The 24,063-nt window shown below is 45.1% G+C and overlaps 1 protein-coding gene across 1 annotated transcript in view; it reads left to right on the top strand.

Moving 5' to 3' along the window:
- The window catches only part of LOC126524330 (uncharacterized), a 120,001-nt gene that overhangs the window by 76,149 nt on the left and 19,789 nt on the right, over positions 1–24,063 (top strand). Inside the window, exons 4-5 of the mRNA XM_050172663.3 lie at positions 2,607–2,648; positions 14,881–14,934. Of these exons, the coding sequence (XP_050028620.2) occupies positions 2,607–2,648; positions 14,881–14,934 (96 nt within the window). The remainder of the gene's footprint in view (positions 1–2,606; positions 2,649–14,880; positions 14,935–24,063) is intronic.

Below are 24,063 nucleotides of genomic sequence, written 5' to 3'. Positions count from 1 at the left end.
GTGCAGCACTCTCTTACAATCTACTTTAAGCAAAGCTTTACGACAGATGTCGAGGTCCAGTAGGTTTATAGAATAAATGACAATGGAAAGCTCAAAGATTTTTTATATAGAAAGTCTGAATTATTTCACGTACATTTTAACCTTTGTTCCTGATTATGACTTGTTTTCTTCCAAAAAATGGCTTGTACTCATATCTGGCAATGCGCTTGTGGATGCTGTGAATGTGTGCATTTCAAAATCTTGCGCTCGCATAAGGTCTGATTAAGGTAGGCGCCAGTGTAACGAATGTACATTTATCCACAGGATAGCGGAATGTTGTACACCATGCCACAGACACCTGTGGCAGAATGACTGCCACGGTTTACACTGCAAAGCTTCTCCATGACTGACTTACCCTGTTTCTTTTTTTGCACAGTGTCACACACACTACACTTTTTCCTGAGCTGAATAAAACAATAGGAACAGCATACGCAACATGTTTGGTGCTTCTGCGGAAAAAAACAGGTCAGGTAACTCATGGAAATGCCTGCGCTCTGCAAACTATGGTAATCGTTTTCCCCCTCTATTTGATGGTGCACAGCAATCTACTTTCCCGTGGCAAAATATACAATAGTCAGACTGGTTCCCGCCTAAACGAAAGGTGATGCCAAACAACCTTTAAAGAGCCAGCTTATGTCACATCGATCAGTACATCATTGCTTATGTGGCTATAAGATCTCTTTGAATCATAGTCAAGATCATAGATCACAGCATGTGAAATCATCAATATCCTCCTCAGACGAAAACAAGAATTTTGAATTTGTTGCGCCCATCAACCTGCTTGAACGTGAAATGAGTCTTCTTGAGAAATTTGTTTGTACTTGCACGCGATCGTGCTTTGAGGCGCAATTTGTGCTATGACAGAAAGGGTAATTAGGGGCTTGAGGCCTTGACATCACTAACCTATGACTTATTACCTGTCTCGGAAATTGTTGTGTACGCCCCTTTGTGCATTCTGCGTCTGTCGGAATGCGGCCGCCTGAACCTATAAGACAAACTGTTGACCTGGTGCAAGGTATCATCGTCTTTTATCAGCTGAGGAGAAGCCAATAAGAGATGGTGAACGTTGATACAGTTCAGGTAATATTGCGCAACAAAAAAAAAAAAACGACACGGACGTAAGAGGAGAAGGCACACCAAGCATCTGTGTCGTTTCTTCTTGGAGCCCAATATTACTTGAGTAATAGATTACCAACTTGCCCGGAAGGCTATGCTCATTAGGCTGACGCGATATCAATGTGTGATAGGCAAAGAAAATTGCAGGTGCAGATCTCACGTAGTGAAGTTTTCAGTCGTAATTTGGGTGTGCCGGTAGCCAGGGCCTTGTTTCTGACTTTCATTTTTAGGACTACTTTCATAGCAATCCGTGTGCTCGACACCGATGCGATTCGAAAGAAGCGCACGTTTAGTCGTCAATAGGTCGTCGACGACATCGTCGACAAGCGCCTTACTCGGTACCGCCTGTTGAGGGAGCTGATATTGGGCTTATGCGCGGTATTAGAACCACACCTGCAAGCATTTCTAAGGCGATCACATTGCATACCAATGAATGTACGGGTGCTGGGCCGCTTGCCTTGAGGTATTACAAGCATTAAATTATGTAGCTTTTTTTTCATTTCCGTAATTGGTATCGAAATAAAGACATTTAGTCACTTTGTATTGCGGTGGTGGTGGTGGCGGTCGGCAATTCCTGCAACTGAAAGCCTCTTTGTGCGCCAAACAGGTTATCATGCGACCGTCAGTCCCATATTCCGCCGAAAAGCGAGAAGACTGTGCAACACTTCCACTGCAATGGTGGTGCCGTGAATGGTGGAGCGCGGTATCGCTTGTCGGTGCTGTAGCAGACGCCCGGAAAAGGAAGCCGTCGGATAGGGGTGTGCAGTGATTTGGCGCCATGAATATAGCCTCAACTACATAAGCATGATATACGATCATGCTATTAGCTCACCCCACTTGTTTCGTTTCTTGTCGTTTAATCCGAGCTTTGCACCTCATCGTTCTCATATGATGCCGTAACCTAAATGCGCTACCAATTCGGTTGCACTCTTATCTCAGCGTGAGGAGTTCTTTGGATACGAAATTGCGTACTAATAGCGCCGCCTACAGAATTCCGCCCCAGCTCCCCAGCATCTTCTGTATGAACACCAACGCGGCCTTCTCGTGCAGGGAAAGGAAAATTGTTTAAAGAAGGTTTTCCTTTTAAGTCGGCGCGTTATATTTACGGCTATCGCACAAACTAGAAGTTAACAACAGTGTCCTGAGGGGGGCACAGCAAACCATTCAATTCAACTGAAAGTCCTCGGCCAGAGTCTTACCTCCACGTTACCACATGACATTATAAATGTGTGATGTAGTTTTTTGGTAATAATTATGCTTTCGCTTCTTAAATTATATAAGTGACAAACGGAAACTTATCTGTAGTGAGCAGCGCATTTAAATTAATTGTCTTAACTGGAATCTGGCAAAACAAAAGAATGATCAGACTATTAAAGCTTACGTACTCTTCTTAGATCACCTAGAATATGTATTCCACACATTTACACCGTGTTCATTGTGATTTTTTGCAGAAGCTCCTGTTCTGTCTAGAGGGTGTCTCCTGGGCGAAATGGGTACGTCGACCTAGCACAGTATCACTGGGCTCATTAATTCACCACTCGCTCCTCCGCACGCTAAGAATGGCGGCAAACATATTGTGATTAAATAAATGTTAGCGGTATCGTTAACACGCTACAAAATTTCGTCTCGTTCATACAGATATTTTATGAACATTTGCATTATACTGTTCTTTATGTCACACCTTATGAAGGAAATCGTATTGTATTTGAAATGTTCGGTGTCTCATCCACACACTTAATCCATTATCCAGGCAATAAAAATCCACTCCTAGCTCCACGAAAGGAAACAATCCAGATCTGTTCACTAAACGGGACATGAGGATAACTAAGGTGCATTTATTACTAGGCATCATTGTATACTTAATACAGATTTGTTATCTAGACATAACCAGGTAGGATTGCCCAAATCCTAACTGGGAGTTTATGACTGTCGTTTAAAAGAATAGTCTACTATCATTGCATTTTACTAGTTATAACACATTGGGCACAAACTTGGATGTTAATAAAGAAGTTCGAGTACTAGTTGAGGACCACGTAAAGAGCAATGAAATGAAAAGTGCATATTTGGACCCCAGATATTAAAAAATGTTAGGCGTATCTTTAAGAGACCATTGAAAGAGCTGGTGATAGCGTCCGACTGCGGAGTTCCAGGATGTCGAAGGCTGTATAGATTAGAGAGCAAACGAGTATAACCGATATTCTAGTTGACTATAGGAGAAAAGAATTGAGCTAGGTATGTCATGTAATCCGTGGGGCACATAACCAGTGGGCCATTAGAGTTACAGAAAAGGTGCCAAGGGAAGCAATGCGCAGTGGAGGATCGGAGAAAATTATGAAGGGCAATGAAATTAGAAAATTTGCAGGCACAACTTGATATTATCTAGTGCAAGACATGGGTAATTGGAGGTCACCATGCAGTGGAAATAATAATATGCTGCTGCTGCTGCTCAAGGCGATCATAATTTTGGGTATATTCTGTGTGTATTGTAGCCTACACTAGTTATTCTGCGCGTATAAACAAAGTTCTCTCCATAGTAGCTTGCTGAAAGTTTCGCATCAATAATGTTGCGATCATTCCTTTAAAAGGTTGCTATACTGAGGCAATGAAGTTACTAAAACTTCCTTTATATGTTGCTCCGATGTCCCTAAATATATCTTTGAAACTGCTGAATCATTTTTATACAATGTAGCCGTTATTTGGACAATATAACATTGGCTCACATAGAGTAACGTGTGTGACATGGGGTAACGTGTGTACCAAAACGATTCAGGCTTATCTAGTGTCCACGTTAGTGAGTAATAAACTGTGAATCTATTAGTTGGATCCCGAAGAAGTTATTTATTCATATTCACGTTTAGAAAAGTATGAATGACAAGAGAAATCGTGTGTTTAGCTTCACATTCTAGGATAACAAATTTAGCATATTTCAAAGGATAATTGCATGGTCACTTCATTCTCTCATCAGAAAGACGCATATGGGCCACGTTATGCCAGGAAGCTTTCTAGCTTAGGCGCTCGTGAAAACATAAATTAGTTATGATACAGAGTATTATTCATGCTAACACGACACTGGCAATGACTAGAACATTATCGACCTCATATATTGCGGTTCCGAAAGTGGATCCACCTCAAACGTCTTGTCGCCGGAAAACCAGGAGAAATGGAGGTAGTGAACCAGCTATGCTACTCAGAGAGGCATGCCATCCAAACGCTAGTATGTCCTACTTTTCACGTGATGCACTGTAGAAATTACTACAGAACCTGAATTTTTCGAAATGTCACGTATTTACATCTATGCATGCGAACGTCCACAAATCGAACCTCATCATATTGTCGCTCCCGCAGTGTTAAGGCCTGCAGCTCCAACATATACGCTGGAATCTATATGGACAGCGAAGCCTTCGTGAAGCTCTGAAACAAATATCATAAATTTTCGCATTTGATTCGTGCATTTGTGGCGGAAAGAAACGAGCGTGCACATCTGCTCTCGCAAGCCGGTAGTACGCAATGTGACTAATCCAGCATAGGCTTGTGCTTCTGCATTTTATATTTGTTCTAAATGTACGTATTTATACTTCATTTTTATGTACTTTTTATTTACCAATACTGTAGGTCTTCTGCAGACCCATACAGGGAGCGGGCTTACATCATCATATGCATTTAATAAGATACAACAAGTTCACAAAAAGACAACAGGAAAACATGAGGTAGATCAGAACACTTTTCAACATGTGCATCAATATTATATTACCTGCATGTTTACGCTTCGCGTACACGAGAAGAGAAAATCTAGCACTATAGATCATATGCTATACATTAGAAAAATGTACAGACGAAAACAATACTACACTACAAGATACTTTCTGCCGTTTTGCAACAAGAAAAGTAGTTATACAGGGCCCATTAGCTACTCCGCTAGAGGGCAAAACAGATCCAAATTTGGATTATTTACAGCTTCGCTTGGTAGCGCATTCGAAGCGTTCACAGCGCGTGGGAATTAGGAAAACTTAAACGTATTGCAAATCGTATTAAATGGCCGGATGCACTAATCGTGGTTTGTCCTACTAGACTGACGGCCAGGCGGATGAATATAGTCGTCTTTCTGATTTTGATGTGTCCGTTAAAGAGGAGATAAAAAACTTCATAGATGCAACATGACGCCGGCAGGAAAGAGTTCCCGAATGAGATTGATTGTGCATGTCCGTTGCACTGTCGTGCCAAGAATACTTTGAATTGATAAACCTAGGAGCCCTATTCTGTAATCTTTCAAGTTTATCGCGGAGGTACTTTTTGATGAGGGTCCCACACAATGCTTCCATATTCTAAAATAGGTCGGGCCAGAGTTTTATAGGCAGATAATGTTACGGCCTGAGGTGCTTTACTGAGTCTTCTGCGTAGAAACCCTAATTGCTTGAATGCCTTGGCGCATGTATCGGTGATGTGCTTATCCCATTTTAAGTCTTGCGAGAATGAGACATCCACGTATTTTACTTTGTCGACTTTTGTAATATTCAAGCCTTTAAGATTGTACAGAAATGATAAAGGTCGTTTTTTCTTGGTTAGGCTGATGAACGCTGTCTTAGAGACAGTCATTTCCATCCCCCACGTATTGCATCATTGGGCAATGTTTTGTAAAGAAGAATTAAGCTTTAGTTGGTCGCCAGTACTGCGAATTGCAGTATAAATGACACAATCATCTGCGAAAAGTCGCAATGTTGCACCTGGTTCTGCACAAGAAGAGACGTCTTTAACGTATATAAGAAACAATGTTGGTCCTAAAACAGACCCTTTGGGTACACCGGACAAAGCGCTTAGGCAGTCAGAATCTACATTGCTTAAACTTACGTACTGGGTACGATTTGTAAGGTAAGCCGAAATCCATCCTATTACTTTGATAATGATGCCAATTGATTCAAGCTTGGCTATTAAATTAGAATGAGGTACGCGATGGAATGCTTTTGCAAAGTCTATGAGTATTGCGTCAGCACGAAGTTTAGGATCAATTATGCCAACGAAGTCATGAGTTACATCCGCAAGTTGCGTTACCGTGGACAGCCCTCTACGGAAGCCGTGCTGTTTGGTGTACAGTATATTAGTAGACTCTTTGTAGTTTATGATGGCTTTGTTGAGGATATGCTCCATCAGTTCGCAACATCAAGTAATTAGTGATATGGTCGATATGTTTCCACAGAAAGTTACCACTTTTATGAATAGGGTACAATGGGGGCGTTTGCCTAGCAGCACTAGCTCTAGGTTGTAGCGGTAGGCTTAAACAGGTCGGTACTATGGCGAAACGGGGAAGCCAGCAATTTTCGTTGTCTTCACTTTCAGAAGCACTATGCCCACTGCCCAGTGCCTTCAGTACAAGGGATAATTTTAGCGCGAAGCCAGTCTGTCAGATCTGCAGCATATTTCAGTGAAAGAGTAAATATTTTATGCAAAAAGCGGGTAAGTTGTTCTGCATAACGCTTAAGAAACGCATTTGGAATTTTATATGGGCCCGTGGATTTTTTAACATCTAGTTGTAGAAGCAGGTTCAAGATAAGTCGTTCGGTTATCTCGATTTCCGGTATAGCCGAGTCACGTTGAACAAGCGGTATTTGGACTGGGCATGCTTGGGTGAATACAGACTGGAAGAAAGAATTGAATGAGTTAACTATTGCGTGCGTATTTTCAGTAACGAGGCTGTTGATTTCCATCTTACGGATTGGACTGTCCGGCGTAGCAAGGTAACGCCAAAATTTTGTGTGAGAAAGTGTGTATAAATTAGTTATTTTTTGCTTGCCGTAACAAGCTTTTTAATTCGTGGTGACGTTTATTTATTACTGTTGGATCACATTTACGCTTCGGATTCTTTTCAGCCTCCGTTTCATATGAATTATTTCTCGCGTTATCCAAGGATTTTTTCGCCTTGTCCGCTTACGTTTTGTAATAATATAAGTTTTTTCACAGTGAAAAATTCCCTCTTTAAATTTTAGCCATAAGTTCTCGACATCATCGGAAGGTTCAGCGTAAAAATCGTCTAAATTTATTTCCAGGTATTACACAATGCTTTCACCGTTTGCTCTGCAATAATATTTAATAATTATATGTGAATTTTCCGTGTTACTTTTTGCCAGGCTAAGATAAGGAAAATCAATTAGAATGAATTTATCGTCAGATAGCCCATCTTCCACCTCAACTTCAGTGTCTACTGTGCAGGAAATCAAAGCAAGGTCTAAAATATTAGAAACAAGCCCTTGGACGCCTGTCGCTTGCGTTACACGTTGGGACAAACAAAAACTTAGCATGGTATCGAAAAGTCGTTCGCAGCTCTTTACTTCCCTATTGCTGGCGGTCACGTTATCGCAGTCGATTCCTGCCAAGTTGAAGCCGCCAACAAGTAATAGCTTCGTCCGATCATGCTTTTTCTCGAGGATGTAGTTGTGTAATTCCGTAAGGTAAGTTTCAGGTGCCCAGGCTGTATCCTATTGGTAGAGTTGTGGTTTGAAATGTGACACTGCACCAGAGACTCCCGTGGTTAGGTACACCTTGCTCCTCTTAGAACTTTAGACCATTCTTTATAGCGGTGGCCACTCCGCCTCCACGGCTATCACGATCTTTGCGAATTAGGCTATAGTCTCCTGGAATTATTTCTGAATCGTGGATAGAGGGATGAAGCCACGTCTCTGTAATCAGATTAGCCAGTAAAATCTCCTTAGTTTATCTGTTTTGTTCACTATGCTTCGAGCGTTGACACACAAAGAAAACGACGGTGTACTTTCTTGGCATCATGCATTTGAACTATTACCCTCGCGAGCAGTCATCTCAGAACGCGCTTGTTTAAGAGGCATCCTCTTTTCCACGTGCTTATCCCATGCGTAGAGCGTGTCATCTATCTTCAGCTTATTGAAAAGAAGCACTACCCTATCACCACATGCTCGGTTTAGTTTTGAGGAGTCCAATAACTTCCTGCGCGTTTCACGAGCTGCAAATGAAAAATCCATCGACACTGATAAGTCCGTGCCTTCGAGCTTTGAACAGTTGCGCAGAACAGTAATTTTTTCGGCAAAATAAAAAAAAACGCAGTATGACGGGTCGATGTAGATTAGTTAATCTTTTGCCAACGCGATGGACGCGCTTCACAGTCTTTACTTTTACTTTCAGCAATAAGTTGAAGATTTCGTTCTCGACATATTTCTTAAAAGATGCGTGGCCTTCATCGCTACTTTCTGGGATACCATATATCACAATATTGTTCCGGCGGCTTCTGTTCTCAAAGTCGTCCATTTTACTGTAAAAATGTGCGACTTGCTTTTGAACCACACTAACAGTTGTTTCACACTTTTCAACCTTTTCTTTGCAGTGTTTGAGTGTTGCAAGCTTCTTCACAATGACAGACAGTCGTGTTTGGACGCCATGCATACCGATATGAAGTTCACCTTGGGAACCCTTAATTTCTGTGACGGCATATAGAATCTGTTGCAGAACATCAGAATCAGGATCAAGATTGCCCTTTGCATCAGAATCAGGACCTGAGTTTTCCTCTATGTCGCCACACATAATTAGCGATAAGTGAACCATGCGAACACATTCATACAACATGACCACAAAGAGGCAGGGCTCGGCAACACCACCAAGCATGTACAGCTAGTTTTAAGGCACTTCGCAAGACGATATTTTTCACCAACCTGTACACAGTAGAGCACGAAACTTAGCATCGTACGCCTTGCGGTGCCACCGAGCCCACTCAGGGGTGATAGCAGGCATTGTCCCAATTTATGCCGTTCCTGGGAGGTCCCTGGAGTCGCTGGATTGCCGAAACATTCATCAAGATGGATCACGTTGGGCTTGCCAAGTCAAACGGCAAGAGCGATACGGTTGCAACAGGGGCCAGGCCAATTCGATACGATGCTGTCGATGTCACAGACGCAGTGTGTCCGAAGGGAGCCGGAAAGGAGGCATCGCCGCCCAAACCGGGTCCCAGGAATACCTGTACACAGTAGAACACGAAAGTTAGCATAATACGCCTTGCGGTGCCACCAAGCCCACCAAAAGACAGTTATAATCTAAGACAGCTAGTTGGCTTTGCCCCGGTATGTAGCGACCGCTTCTTGGCCAATCTCCTCTTGTGGGTATGCCCCATAATATTGAAATCGTCATTACAATGAACATGGACGCGCTGCTTATACATCTACCGACCACTTTTGGCAATTACACAAGAGAGTCAGTGCGGCCCGTTTCATGGCGAGATCTTCGTTGTGGGTATGTGCCATTCTGCTCAAAACATCATCATTATTGTCTAAGCCCAAACGTGCTTCATTGCCAATCGGCCATTGTGGTTATGCTGTGTGCTATAATAGGGAAGTCAGAATAATCAACAAGCAACAATAATGCCCAATAGCTATTTGTGGTTCGCAAAATTAGTACCACCTGCTTCTTAGCCAATGATTTCACATGGTTATATAAAATACTATGAAAGTCATCCCCATAACACAGAGACACGATTTTCAGCCGATTTCCTGTAGTAGATATGTGCAATAGTAGGCAAATCATAATAATCAAAACGTAGCGATAACTTCGAACAGCCAGTTCGAGTTGCCTTCATATGCACCACCCACTTGTATATGCCGTAGTATGGAATTCATAATCATAAAACGAGGACAGGCTTCTTCTCTGATCCGTCGTTGTTCGCATGTGCAATAGTATGGACACCATATTCATCATCGACAAGCGGCGATGGTCTCAAAAATTTAGTTGGCATTGGCACGATGTCTACTCCCTATTCTTGCCCAGTGTCCGGTTATGGTTATGTATAATATTGTGCAAATCATCCTCATATTCAACACGCTGGCTGGTTGATCCCCCGTTGTGCATATATGATAGACAGGAAACGATAATCATCATCGACAGGCGGCAATGCTCCCGAACAGTCAGCGTTTGCTCCATGTGTTTCGTCCGCTTCTTGGCCAATCCCTTGTTGTTATGTAACATATTATGGAAATCACCGTCATCATAATGAACACGCGGACCCACTCCTTTTTTAAACGTCTTTATTTCTTCATTGATCCCCCGTTGTGCATATGTGCCATAGTTAAGCGAGTGCTACTAGGTTAACGACCTAGTGCTACTAGGCCGTGAAAGTAGGGTTCTAAGAGGGCCAAATTTTCATCACCGCCTTTCACGAAAGCAAAACAATTCCAGGCTTCCGACAGCCGATAGCAAGGTGTCCAGGCTCCTAGAAGCGGAAACAGACGACCAAATTTCTAGCCTCAAATGCTTTTTCTGCTTTTCTGCCGTCTTTTACAGCGGTGTTATTCTCTCCTGAATTACCGGGCAGCATGTATTTTGTCCCACCTCCAGCTTTTTCGTGATGAATGGGGCGCCTGGTTTCCTGTTTGCTAAATTTTGGTAATGGCCTGACACGCGTTTTCTGGGAGTCGCGACGTGCGGTGAATTTATCAACTAGCACTTCAGCACGTTCCAAGCCATTTTGGCCGACCTATCTTGAAGCTACAAACGCATCTCTTCGCTCAAGGACACATAGAACGGCTGCATGAAGATTAACTCCACAACCTTGTCGTGACAACCGAACGGATCTTCCCGCTTTAATCACTCAATTGTATTTGCTTTCAGCTTATAAGTGAAATCTTGAAGATATTCGCCCGGCGTTCTAGCTGTCTCCCGAAAGCGATCACGAAAAACAACCGCTGAGATCCGATATTTTCTTAGCAACGAAGCTTTTACTTTCTGATAGTCATCTGCGTCGTCTCTCGTTAGCCTTGTGATTATTTCCGTTGCTTTGCCAAGAAGAACAGTCAGAATCTGTTGTGGCCAACTTTCTAGTGCCAATGCGTTTTTCTCGCTGTTCGTTCAAAAGTAACAAGAAACAATCCCATATCATCGTTTGCCTTGTACGACGGCATGAGTTCTGTTATCTTTGCTCCTGCTTCAGCTGAACGTCTTTTATTTATTGAGATAATATTTGCCAATTGCATGGCCAGATCCTTTTGCACATATATTTCTATTAGCTTTAGTGTATGAGCTCTCTGTCCCCCTCGTTCCTTTCTTTCTGCTGCTTCCATTTGATCAGCTATCTTTCTTCTGCAGCGTGTTTTTCAGCCTTCTCAGCTCTCCGCCTTTCTTCTCCTGCTCTTTTTTCAGCTTTCTGCCTTATTTCTGCAGTTCCTTGCCTTTCATGTGCAGCTTTTTGTTCAGCTTTGTCATCTCGTTTCTATATTTCTTCCCATGCTTCTGAAATTTCGTCCTCAAAAGCACCGCACTTCTTGATCGCCTCAATAAGCTGCGGCTTTCTCTGACATTTCCTGACCTCAGTTCCCAGCTTTTCCCACAGTTATAATAACTCTGGCTTTTCCGTTTGCTTATATCCATGGTCAATCCCAAACGAGGACTTTCTTACTCTGCTGCGACGTAAGGAAGCTTTCAACAGGCGTCTGCACGTACAGAAACTAATAAGCAGTTTTAGAAAATACAGGAGCTAAAACTTGGCAAATTCTGAAAAAAAGTCAAGCACTCGCCATTCTGCTGAAGCCAGGACAAAAGGTGGAGTATCGCAATGTCGTTTATCGAGTATTCTGATGAGCACGTGAGCATCGAGATGATGTTGACTGATTAGCCTTGACTTTTATGAGGGGCTATTCGGGCTATGACAGACAGCGTGGTAACGGCACGAGGCCCTGACTTTACCAACCTATCATATATTACCGGTCCCCAAAACTGATGTGCGCACGAATTTGCGCATTTCGCCTCTGTCAAAATGCTGACACCTGAGCCTACAATATCAACTCTTGAGTTGGTGCTAGGCATCATCGTATCTTCACCAGCAGAGGAGAAGCCAAGGAGAAGCGATGAACGCTGATACGATGTCAAATTCTGATATATGTCGAAACTTGGAGCTGTGTATATTACGCAGTGAAGTTCCGTGTCATAATTTGGGAATGTCTTTATTGCCCGGCTTCTGCCAGCTTTGCTTTTTTCAGGGCTGCTTTAATAGTTATCCGTGCACTCAACAGTGATTCTATGGAAAGGAAACGCGTGTTTGGTCGTCGGTTGGCAGTCGATGACATCGCCGACCAGCACCTTATAGACTGCATCGGCGGCCGAGGGAGCCGAAATTCACCCTATGCGCCGCATTAAAACCATGCTTGAAACCGTGTGCAACGCAATAACATATCATACCCTTGAACGCACGAGTGCTGGACCCCTTGCCTTGAGGCCATAGAACTATATGTTATGAAGCTTTTTTTTCATTTCCATATTTGGGATCGAAATATAGAGATTTAGTCGTTCTGTAGTACGGTGGTGGTGATGATATATACAGGCAGAGTTAGCCTGGCAGACTTGGCAAGTGATTGCTCCGACTGAGCGTATCTTTCTGCGCCAAATGTGTCATCATGTGACCATCAGTGCTGTCTCTCGTAGAAATGTGAGCAGAAAGCGTATAGGCTTCTTTCATTTGTTTTCGTTCAATCCGAGCTTTGCTTCCGCCTAGATCTCATACGAAGGCGTAAATTAAATGCGCTTCCAATTCGACTGCACGCTTATCAGAGTTAAAAACTCTTTGGCTATGAAATTGCGTACGAACAACGCACCTTAGTGAATTCCGCATATGATTCTGACAAGTTCAGTAGCTAGGAATCAAAGTTCGCATCCACCTCGCAACCGCAAGAGCAAGCTCCCATGCGCAACACATCGTGCTGCAAGATGACCAATTTTAGCCCTAACCAGTGATTTTATACGTGCTGCTTGCTATTGTAAGTGTTTTGCGGCTTGACAGGGAAGCGCTTCGCATGGCTCACTGTAAAATGTGAAGCAGGGCTTTCCGCAGTTGTGTCCCGCATGAATGCCGCTTACAGTCCAGAGCACCGACCGGTGCATTTGTGTACATCGGCAGGTAGAGCGACCACTCGTCGTTCGCTTGAGATATGGTGCTAGCCGCTCATCGGTGACAACATTTAATGTCACAATATATCACAACACGCAGATGTTGTGCACGTACATTGCGCCATTGCATCACTCTGAGTCGCGCTGGTATGAGCGACCACACACTTCCGAAAAGAGAAGACCGTATTACGGGAACGTTGTTATGATGCCTACTTATTATTCTTCGTATTGTCGTCAAGCATAATATGTGTTCCGTAAGGTAGACACAAATGAGAATTTTGCGCAAACGATCATTCACTTAGAGAACGCGTAGTTTTCTCGTGGAGGCGCCGATGCCAGTATTGACACCGTTGGCAGCTGAACGATGCGGTTTTTTGCGCTGCTGTATCGAAGGGGCCTTCGCTACATTTGTAATACGAGGTAATCAGTGCTACTCGGAAGCTAAATAATGAGTCAGCATAACAATAGGTGATAATACACCCATGTACATAGTCACATTTATTATAGGGAAACTCCAGCGAGTGTGACTGCCCACGTTCAAAAACGGCAACGTACGGATGTTGACAGCGCGTCGTGTAGTCGTTTCTAGCTTTTTGCGTGTGGGCTGTACGAACTGAGAAATGCTTTATTTCAAATCTGTATGGTTAAAATCGAACAACGGAAGCAGTTTCTTTTTCATGCTAATGGGCTAATTACCTTCAGGTCAGTCGTTCAGGTTCACCAACGCAGTAGGAACACGAACTTTCCGTTTAAGGTAGGCTTAACCTTGGCTAAACGTGATTGGCATCGGCTCAAACTGTTTGTGCGGATGGCGAAAGCTGAAATTCGTGCAGCCAACAATGCACCACCACTTACCACCCATCTATTGCCCGTCCACAGGGAACGCAACTTCTCGTGACTTCATCTTCTCACACTAAGGCAAGTTCACGATAGTCGGCACCTCCATGCTCTTCTCCTTCTCGTCTGCAGGATCCCTGCGTTCTCTACGTAGAACCCTCCTGACGCCATACACAATATTGCCTGTAATTGAGGATGACGTGTGGTAGGGTGTTCGAGGAAATTAATTAAATTAATTTGTAAAACATCTGTGCAACTCTCAAATCTCATTTTTAAGAACATTATGGAAGCGTTCAGAGGAACGTAAACAGCGAAATCGGTCAACGTTCGTTGAAATCGCAACATAGCTGGAGTTGCCCTTAATTACATGTACTGATGTCATCTTTAGTTCAGAGCAAATAAGACTGCAGGACAAAACCAGACACTAAGAGAAATTCAGAAGGGAGGAAACGGGGCGGTTATTCATACGGACGTCTGGTTTGCTACCCGGACCTGGCGAAAGGGGATATAGAGAGCAATAGGGGGGTAGTGGACTTAAAAAACACCGTTTTGCGCACATCTGAAGGTGAGCAGCGTGCCCATAAGCGGCCGCCAGGGCCGGTCGACTTGACACACTGCATTTACGCAATCGTGGCTCTCTGTGCCATCGACCGCCACGACCATGGTCCAAGGATCTTCACTTCCGAAAAACTTGGCGGGAAAGGTGCTGAGACGAGATGTCAAAAGAGAATTATTTATCTCTTCTAATGCTGTAGACTACTTTAATTTGACTATTTATTAAGATAGCCAATGCGTGTGTGCCGGTTTAGCATTTCCATTCACTGAAGTTCCTACAGTAAACTTAAAGAGCGTAACCACTTGCACAGAGAAGACAGGGAACTGCGCAAGCGCTTGTGCTGTTCCCTAGCTTGTCCGTGTGTCTTTTCTCCCTTTACATTACTAAGTATAATAAAGCAATTCGCAGAGCACAAGGAATCGCTTTAATAACTTTACTTTTATTTTCAGCTCCTTCACGGCGTCCTGCCAATAAAGCAAATGAAAGCGGTCGAAAAAATGATGGTAAGACTGAATGTTGAATTTACACCACTGTACCTACCTGCCATTCATCTACAGTGAAAAGTGGTCGGCTAAGAATGCAGAGCTCTAATAAACGCAAAACTTCAACAGAACTCATTAAACTATAAACGTGGACGTGTAAGCAGCCGGGTTGCTCTCTCACGCTTCCGCCACAGAGGCTGCGCCATCTAGCGGTGCCGCCACGAATTCCGCGCGTGGCAAGTGTGTGAATGTATATATCAGACAAGGTAGCCTCAAGAAATGTGACTTGTGTTCAACTTCGCCCGGCATTTGAGAGCTGTTTTTTTTTTTTGCGATTGAGGTCTTGCACATGCCCTGTAACCCACGTTGGCATCAAACAGTTTCAGTGAATAGCGACACATGCTCAGTGGCACATACCCAGTAAACCATAATAGCGCCAAAGAGGTTCTCGCCAAAAAAAGATATAGGTTATTGGATCGAAAAAAAAGGTGCATGCGAGTCGTCCACTCGGGTGCAACGAAGCTATAATTTTATAACCATTAATTATTATGTTTCAGAGCGAAATTCGGTAACTGAAAACTTGTTGCGTTGTATTTACATTTCACATCGATGGCGCCATTGCACATGTGGACCTTCAGCAACGGACAAGAACTGTTGCGGAACATCGCTCAATAGCTTTCATGCAAAACACAAATCGACGTTCCATGTGTTTTCGACGTTTGTCGGTGCCTTGTTTTATAATACTGCTTCTACTTGAATTCTCAGTTTTTCTTCAAACCGTCAATTACATCAAAAGGGACAGCGGCGGTTCCGCATAAACAAACAAGCAAAGGGTTTGCTGTTTTCCAGGACGTAGCGTATAATTTTACGGGGGACTATGGTGACTCTATCCAGAGAAGCGCCATCATGAGCGTCAAGGCGAACAGTGCGCATCTCACTGCACTGGACATGGCGGCCAAGCCGTGTGACGAGGAGGCGGCGACGTCCTTCCACTGTCCCCTGCACTCAATCCCGAGCCGCTGGAAAGACTCTCGCAGGGCTCCTATCACCTGCTGTCGCGAGTCTTTCTCCTTGCTACAGTGCGTCGCCTTCAGCACGGCCACAGCGCAGTCCTTGGCCACTTTAAACTCGTCGCATATGTCGGCCTTGGCACGCGTGTCGCGGGTTCGTATGACGTTGTAGCCTTCGCGTTGGCACTGAATCGTCTTCTGGCGGAGCTGGTCGAAGCGGCAGAAGCCAGTGCCTTGGCCGCCGTTGTCAACGTCGTAGCCGCCGCCTCCAGGAGCGTACTCGTACTTTTCTACACTCCCGGCTGTACGCCGCTCCTTTCAGGCCGTGCGCAGCCAGTCCATTAACTCCTGGTTGCCCTGACACTCCTCGTTCTGGAAGATGGGTTTCACGCAGTCCTTGAAGTCGCGCAGAGCGCGGCATGCCTTCGCCTGCTCTTGGTACACGTAGATAGATGCGACGAAGTTCTGGAATCTCCATCCACACATCAAGCGGTGTTTGATCAACTCCTTCCGGCGCAATTTCCCTCTGCACTCGGGTACTCCTGGCGGCTGCTGCTGGTTGAGCAGCTCCAGTTGTAGTCATGCCCGTTCAGCTGGTGGCACCTGGTGCTCTTAAACGCCTTGCCCACAAGGGCCGTGTACTGGTGCAGCGGCTGGCAAGACCGACCGTGGACGCCCCTTCTCGTATAAGCTTCTGTTCCAGGTTGCGCTCGCACATGGCGCGCAGCACTTAGTAGTCGTCTTCGTGGCACCGTTGCTGTGCGACAGCAATCTGCACCGTCCTGTAACCGACGCCTTCTCTGGAGCGGTTGCGCATCACGACGGCGCTGCCCGGCAGCAGAGCATTGTCAAGGTCTTCGCAGTACGGCGCTGCACCGTAGAATTCAGCTCTCAACTCCCGGTCGTAGGACCGGCCGCTGCCTACGGGCAGGTTCGCCATCGCCTGCCGGAGAACGGCGGACGCTGCAGTACAGGCGATAAACAGCCCAACCGGTGCCGACGGAACCGTAACGACCTTCTTATCCTTTGGCATTGTGGCTAATACCCACTATGGGTGATTGACCAGGACTCAAATGGATAAGGCTTGGTGAATATCAACCAATAAGTACAAATCAATTACCTATTTAAGACACTTAGGAACAACACTAATGTGGGGCTGACTATACATACACAGAAAATAAATTTTAACAACTGCAACGACAAGTTATGGGATAAGAAAAGAAAAAAATGATAACTGGCTTACCAGCAACCTACTAGACAATACAACAAAACACACAATTGAGAGACAAAGTACATATACGGATGGTGAAACAAACTATCAGATTACAGGAGAAGAGGACAGCTAGAAAGAAGTCTCAAGAGAAAGTGTGAACCTCGGAATGGAAAGAAATTTACCCATTTTTAGATATATCAATATGGAAAAATTACGGCTTAACGTATTTTGCGTTCTCTTGGGGGCAGGAGGGTGTGTGCCTGCTAATAATCTTGGCGGACGCTTAAGCCTCGCGTTTAAAGGTGGCACGCGATAGCATTAAAAAATACCTGACTGCTTCTCATGCTTCCTGGCAGCTGCAGCTTATGTAACAGTTGTCGGGAAACTCTGGCGACGAACACCATGCGCGAAGGTGAACTTTCTGGTAGAAACGCGGCCTCTTGCATGGGCCGATTCCTGAGGAAGTGTATAGCAGTGCCAAAAAAATTAAGTTATTTTCATCTTTCTGTTATTGTTTCACACTTTTAACAATAAATTAAAATAAAGGCATACACTGTCGGTGTTTTGTTTCATGGCATTTGTTTGGGGGCTGTCATTCTCAATATTCCGAGAAATAACCTTGTCCAGAATGTAACACAAGGTATTAGCAACTTTAGTTATAGAATGGTGCTCAAATATGCCCCGCATATACATCATGTCATATACGAAGGCGTGTCATGTACATATGCTCAAATATATACAGACATTTTCGTTCACGGACAACTCCGCCGGAACCGACATCGTCTTTTCTGCGACACCAGGCCCTTAATGCTATGGTGTCAAAAAAGGACTTCAGTACACTACATCTGCAGAGAGAGACAGAGAAATTTATTTACAGAAAGGCAGAGAGGTCGCCCTGAGCTATAACTTGCTATGGCCTGCTACTCTACACTGGGGAAAAGGGAGGGGGAGAGAAAGGGCTGATGAATGATGATGATGGTATAAGGAACAGATGCGTGTATACGAATTTACAGAGTTGTAGCATCTCTAAGCCATGCATCCAGCCCATTGGCTTGGAGAAAATCTCTAGCGGCACTTGTTACCAGGGCTGCGCTGTTCGCATAATGGCCAAGGACCTAAACGAAACTCGTCTGATAGCGGTCTCTTATGGGTCTTTGCAACGAAAGAGACCAGCTACGGTCATTTTTGCTCGTATGCGGGACACACGCAAGATGTATTATCAAGTGTTTCTGGCACCTCACAGTATTCACAGTTTGGGCTGGTATCACTGGTATCAATGTGACACCAAGAGGAATCTGTTGCACCATGCTTGTTTGGCTTGTTTTGAACTTGTGAGGCAAACTAAATTTCATTTCTTGGTCCCATTTGTGTACTCGCTTGTGTCGTCGATCTGGTTGGGTTCAGTGTTCCAACGTAGAGTTGCGTATTACGTGACGAAGCAGGGCGTTTGTGTCTGTTCGTGAGAACGGAATGCGTACTTCCGAAGCTTTATCTAAAGCAGTTTTCGCTTAAGCGTCTGCCTGTTTGTTCCCTATCAGGCCACAGTGTGAAGGTATTCACTGAAAGGTGACATTGTGACCATTTCAAGTTGCGTGGTCGAGATGCTCTGTAATTTTTGTAGCCATGGAATAATACCGGCCCCCGTCTGAGGACACAATCAATCGTTTGAAGAGCTGGCTTGAAAGTGCAGAATAGCGTCCATGTGTGAGGATGCTCCTCGGAGAGAAATCGAAGTGCCTCCCGGGTGGCAACAAGTTTTGCGGAAGTTGATGTTGAGCTATGCACTAGCTTAAATTAAATTATGGGGTTTTACGTGCCAAAACCAATTTCTGATTATGAGGCACGCCGTAGTGGGGGACTCCGGAAATTTCGACCACCTGGGGTTCTTTAACGTGCACCTAAATTTAAGTACACGTGTGTTTTCGCATTTTGCCCCCATCGAAATGCGGCCGCCGTGGCCGGGATTCGATCCCGCGACCTCGTGCTCAGCTGCCTAACACCATAGCCACTGAGCTATGGCCTAGTTTAAACCGCCGAGCGATGATAATATGTGGAATGAAGAAGGCTGCAGTGGAGGCATATGGTGTGACAGACCCATCGGTACACACGTGGACAGTATCTCCGTGCTCTGCATAAATGTGCAACATGGTAAGTTGCCTGAGGCCAATAGATGTAACGGATGATTTTTTGGTAATTGCAGGGATCTGCAATGTAACGAAAGGTTTAGGCAGAACCCACGGGGGTGTTCTCAGAATACAAGCGGGAGAAAATCTTGACGGTAGAACACTCTGATGACGCGATGTAGTCTTTGAAAAGCTGGAACCTGGGTGGGTGGTAGGGAGCGATGACAGACGTTGTGTAGGGTCAGAAGGCGAAGGTAAATTCGAAGAGGCTTGCAGAGCAAGTATACCCCAATAGGTCAAGCGCGAGCTTCCACTATTGTTCTATTGGTTGACGTGCATCGTGGGAGGCCCAAACATGTGCGCAATGCTTGAGATTGAATGCCCTCCAGCGCGCACACACAGCTAACTCCCATGCTTGAGAGCGCAGGCATGCTACACCGTATATACCCTACCAATAGTGCTTGGTACAATTGGAGTAATGACGACTCCGAGGGGCCCTATCTTGTTCCTGCAACGACACGAAGGACATGAACAAAACTCTCCAGCTTTCATTTCAGTGCGGCGATTTGTCTTGACCAAGATAATCCCTAGTATATGACTAAGCCAAGGAGTCTGTGGTTTGTAACCGTAGCTAGCACACCACACTGTGTAGCAGAATCGCTACTCCGTTAACGATTTTCGGATGCTTGGTCATTCCTTTTGGCGTGAATGTAATCACTGAACATTTTTTTTTGTTGAGAGCTGGAGGCCTTGACGCCGCAGATGCTTAGCTGTGATTGTTACTGCACGTTGAAGCCTAGCATGCATGTGGGGGGCGGGTGGCTCCAGATGCCCATATGCATGTGTCATACGCATATGTGATGATCTTTGCCGTGTTAGGAATTCCAGATGCAAGGCCAATCAATGCAACATTGAAAAGTGTTGGACAGAAACTCCCCCTTGTGGAACACCTCGATGGATGTTGTACTGTCCAGTGTCGCCATCACTTGTTGACATATACACCGTGCCTTCATTGAGGTAGCTAACAATGCACGCATATAGCCGGCCACGGACGTCTAAATCTTCCAGTGCATCAAGGAATGCATAATGGAGTACATTGTCGTATACACCCTTAATGTCCAGAAAAACAGCTCCAACTAGCCGACGGTAACTTCTTTCGTGTTCAACAGTGGAGACCAAGTCGATAACACCGTCAATGGAAGAACGGCCTCTTCAAAATCTGCGTACAAAATCAGGAAAGCAATTATTTCTCTTTAGAAACAATTCTACCCTTCACAAGACCATTCTTGTGAGGAGGAACGCTCGTTAGGGCACTTCCCCGGTTTAAGCAGTGCTACGACGCGACTGCATTTTCAACTATCTCGTACATTTCCTATCTCTCAGGTCGTATTATAGAAAGATAGAAGAAGACGTCATGATTCTGTGCCAAGTTGGCAGACTGCAGCGTACGTGATTCCGTCTGGTCTTGGTGCCGATGAGCGTCGAGAAACTGAAATTGCAGCGTCGGGCTCACGCATCTAAAAAGGTACTTCGAGTCGCTCATCAGTTGACGGCGGCGCGATGGTGACAAGGAATGAAGTCACGACATTAGATGCGTCCACGATCAGCTTACAGTAGTCGTTTGCTACCTCCAATTCGGTTTGGCGTTGATGTAGAGCCACCGCACGGAAAGGGTGTCTTTGTTGTGGAGTTGTATGGAGACTTTGCATGGCCCGCCAGATCTTAGATAGAGGCTGTCTTGGATCTAGGAATCCACAGAATGTCCTCCAACGCTGTCTGTCAAGCTTGTCCAAATTTGGAAGAACATGTCGTTCTGCTCGGCAACTGTTCGAAAGATCTGACGGTGAATTTGTTCTTGCTTGTCGCCGTTCCGTACGGCGCCAAATTGCACGAAGCGCCTAATATTGTATGTCAACCGATGATCTGCGTCTCGGTACGCTACCTTCTCTGGCTTCGTCCCGCAGGGTAGAGGTAAGGATGTGCTCTATTTCGGATGGAGATGTCATTCTCTGACAGGCGATGTCGACAGAGGTCTTAAATAAAATCCATTCTGTTTAACGAATGCAACGTGAGGCTGAATGGCGAAACGAGCTAAAGTAAACGTAAGTGGGGAGGTGGCCACTACTATGAGTCTCTAGATCCGTCGACCAGCTTGCTGGAGACAGAAGGCTCCTTGATACAATCGTTAGTTCAACGCAACTGCTTTAGGACGTGCCACGAATAAATGTAGGGGACCCGTCATGGATCACATTTAGTCCCTGACTACACATGAAGTCGGCCAAATATTTGCCACAAGAATTCATCAATGTGCTACTCCACAAGGGATGGCGTGCGTTAAAGTCACAAATCGCAATATGAGGACATTGCGATGCTTGCAGCAGAGACATCAGGTGCGAGCAACCGATTCTCGCTCTTGGGTGGAAGTATGCTCCAATCACTATAACTGTGCGCCATCTGTGTTTTATGGTAAGGCATACGTAATCATTAGCAGTATGCAATGGGACGTCATGTCTGAAATACACAAGATTGTGGCGTATATAAACGAACACTTTTCATCAGGTTTCGTCGTTACGAGACCACATCTGGACATATCCAGACATACGGAAAGATGAATGCATATTAGTTTCGCAGATAAGAATAACTGGAAATTGGTACTTAAATACCCGCTGTCGGAAATACGACAAACGACCACGTAGACATCGAGCATTCCATTCCATAACAAGCGATTGACGCATCCGTTCTGCAAACATCACCGCCATAGTTGCTTAGTGAAGAACCACTAGCAGTGGTTCCAACCATCTTTTCATTTTCTTCAGTGCACGTAGGAGCGGTACATAAGGGCGTTGCCGTATGCCTTGATGGTAACGAAGGCCAGTGAGTCTCCAATGTGTTTGGGGCCGACGATGAGACCCCTTGCACTTTCGTAGCATACAAAGGTTTTGAGGCACGGGCTTCATTCCTCAGACGAGGAGGAGGTGGATGCTGCACTTGAGCTGTCGATCCTTCTACGCGAGGAGGGCTGCGGTCCCGTTGATGTCAGTGTAGTGAACGGCGACTACGGTGGCGGATAGCACTTGTCGCTTCCCTGTGTGTGGAATGATCTGTACCCATCTTTTTCAGAATAACCACAGAATGTCCTCCAACGCTGTCTGTCAAGCTTGTCCAAATGTGGTAGAACATGTGATTTTTGGGCACTCTTTTGACGTTGCGTTGTGGGAACCAGAATCATTTGGACACGTCGCAGCAACGTTGGAATTGGTATCTGCGTGAGGTCCACCACATCGTTTACATGTTATGCACCCTTGCAAACTGCACTGACATGCCCAAATTTCATACACTTTTGACATTGTAAAAGCGTCGGCACGTAAGGACGTACCCAAAGCCTCACGTATCCAACCTTGACGTGTGTTGGCAAAGTTTCCAACTAGAACACTAATTTCACACATTGGGATTGTCCAAAACGGTGAAAGCTGAGTACAGGAGCCGACGATCAAAGTAGTTTCGCCAGGTCAGTGTCTGTCATATCATTGTCCACGTCGTAGATGGCGCCTGTCGTCGCTTCCTTGCCGTATGTGGGGAATGCGCGAACAGGGAATCTTCCCAAATAAGTGACGTTTTTCAGTGTTTCCACTATTGTCGGTGCATTGACTTCCACCGAGAGGATGTTCATTCGAGCGTTCATACGTATTCATTCTGCATGACCATGGGCAGTTCGTTCGAAATATTCCGAAAAGCTCTGCCTATTCAATGAGTTGAGGTTGTCTGTTGTCGTTCTTGGTACGTATGCAATAGTGTATGACTGCTTTCCACTTGCCTTTTTCATCGCCTGACGACTGCTCGGTGACGTTCCTCGTATCTTCTTCTGCAGACGTCGGCTTGACACCAAGGTAAATCGCTGTCCTAGCACATATCATCAGTAGAGGAGCCATCAGATGAATCAATCGCAACGATGCTAGTATCGAAGAGGTCACTCACGTCGCTGGCATAACAAACTGGCCGTTGAGGACCCAATGGATGGGTGGGGTTTAGGCCCCCTTTGCAGATGACCATGTCAGCCCCTGTTTTCTAGTCACTGATTGCAGAGATCACAGAAAATATAATAGAAAATGCAGGGAGCTCGAAGCTTAAGCTGCTCGCTACGATCCTCTACATGTGCAGATAAGTGACGGGAGTATAGGATGATTATTCAGGCTTCAAAAGTTGTTGCATGAGGTCATCACACGAAGTTTGAAGGCTTACGTAGAAAAGACAAGAAGAAGGCGATGTAGCGTTCTATGTATAGGCACACCATAGCACTCACCCCAATAAACAGCCGGAGCAACGTAATATCATTGATGTCGTCGTTTGTGCCACAGCATTGTAGGCATGTTCTTAATCAGTAGGAACCACTCTGTAGCATTGTTCCCCGCGGTAGAAGCACCGTCCCTGTGTGTCTAAAAAGAGTAGTCTGAAGCACAGTCGCAAGCCTTCAGCCGTCCCAGGCTACACACCACGAATGGTCCAAGCATAAACCCCTTCTGGCAGAAATTGGTACTGGTCCTGAACCAACACGAGCGTATTGGCAAAATGCAACGTAATCGAATGTTGACCAATATTATGCCAGTCCTGCTACCTGCTAGCCAATGAGCTGCTAGCTTAGTACCAGAGCTGAAACTTATAGTTGCCATTATTATTGCCAGCTTCGGGCCAATGCCCTTTCTATGACGAATATTGTAAATACGCTGGCTTTAGAATACGCCGCCATTATCACGGCGAACTCTTTGCAAGGGACATTGTTGATAGCCATTCTCCCCGTACTGTCTAC

Source organism: Dermacentor andersoni, chromosome 3, assembly GCF_023375885.2.
Source record: "Dermacentor andersoni chromosome 3, qqDerAnde1_hic_scaffold, whole genome shotgun sequence".
Lineage (NCBI taxonomy): Eukaryota > Metazoa > Arthropoda > Arachnida > Ixodida > Ixodidae > Dermacentor > Dermacentor andersoni.
The sequence above is the reverse complement of the archived record's forward strand: the minus strand, read 5'-3'. Positions and strand labels throughout refer to the sequence as shown.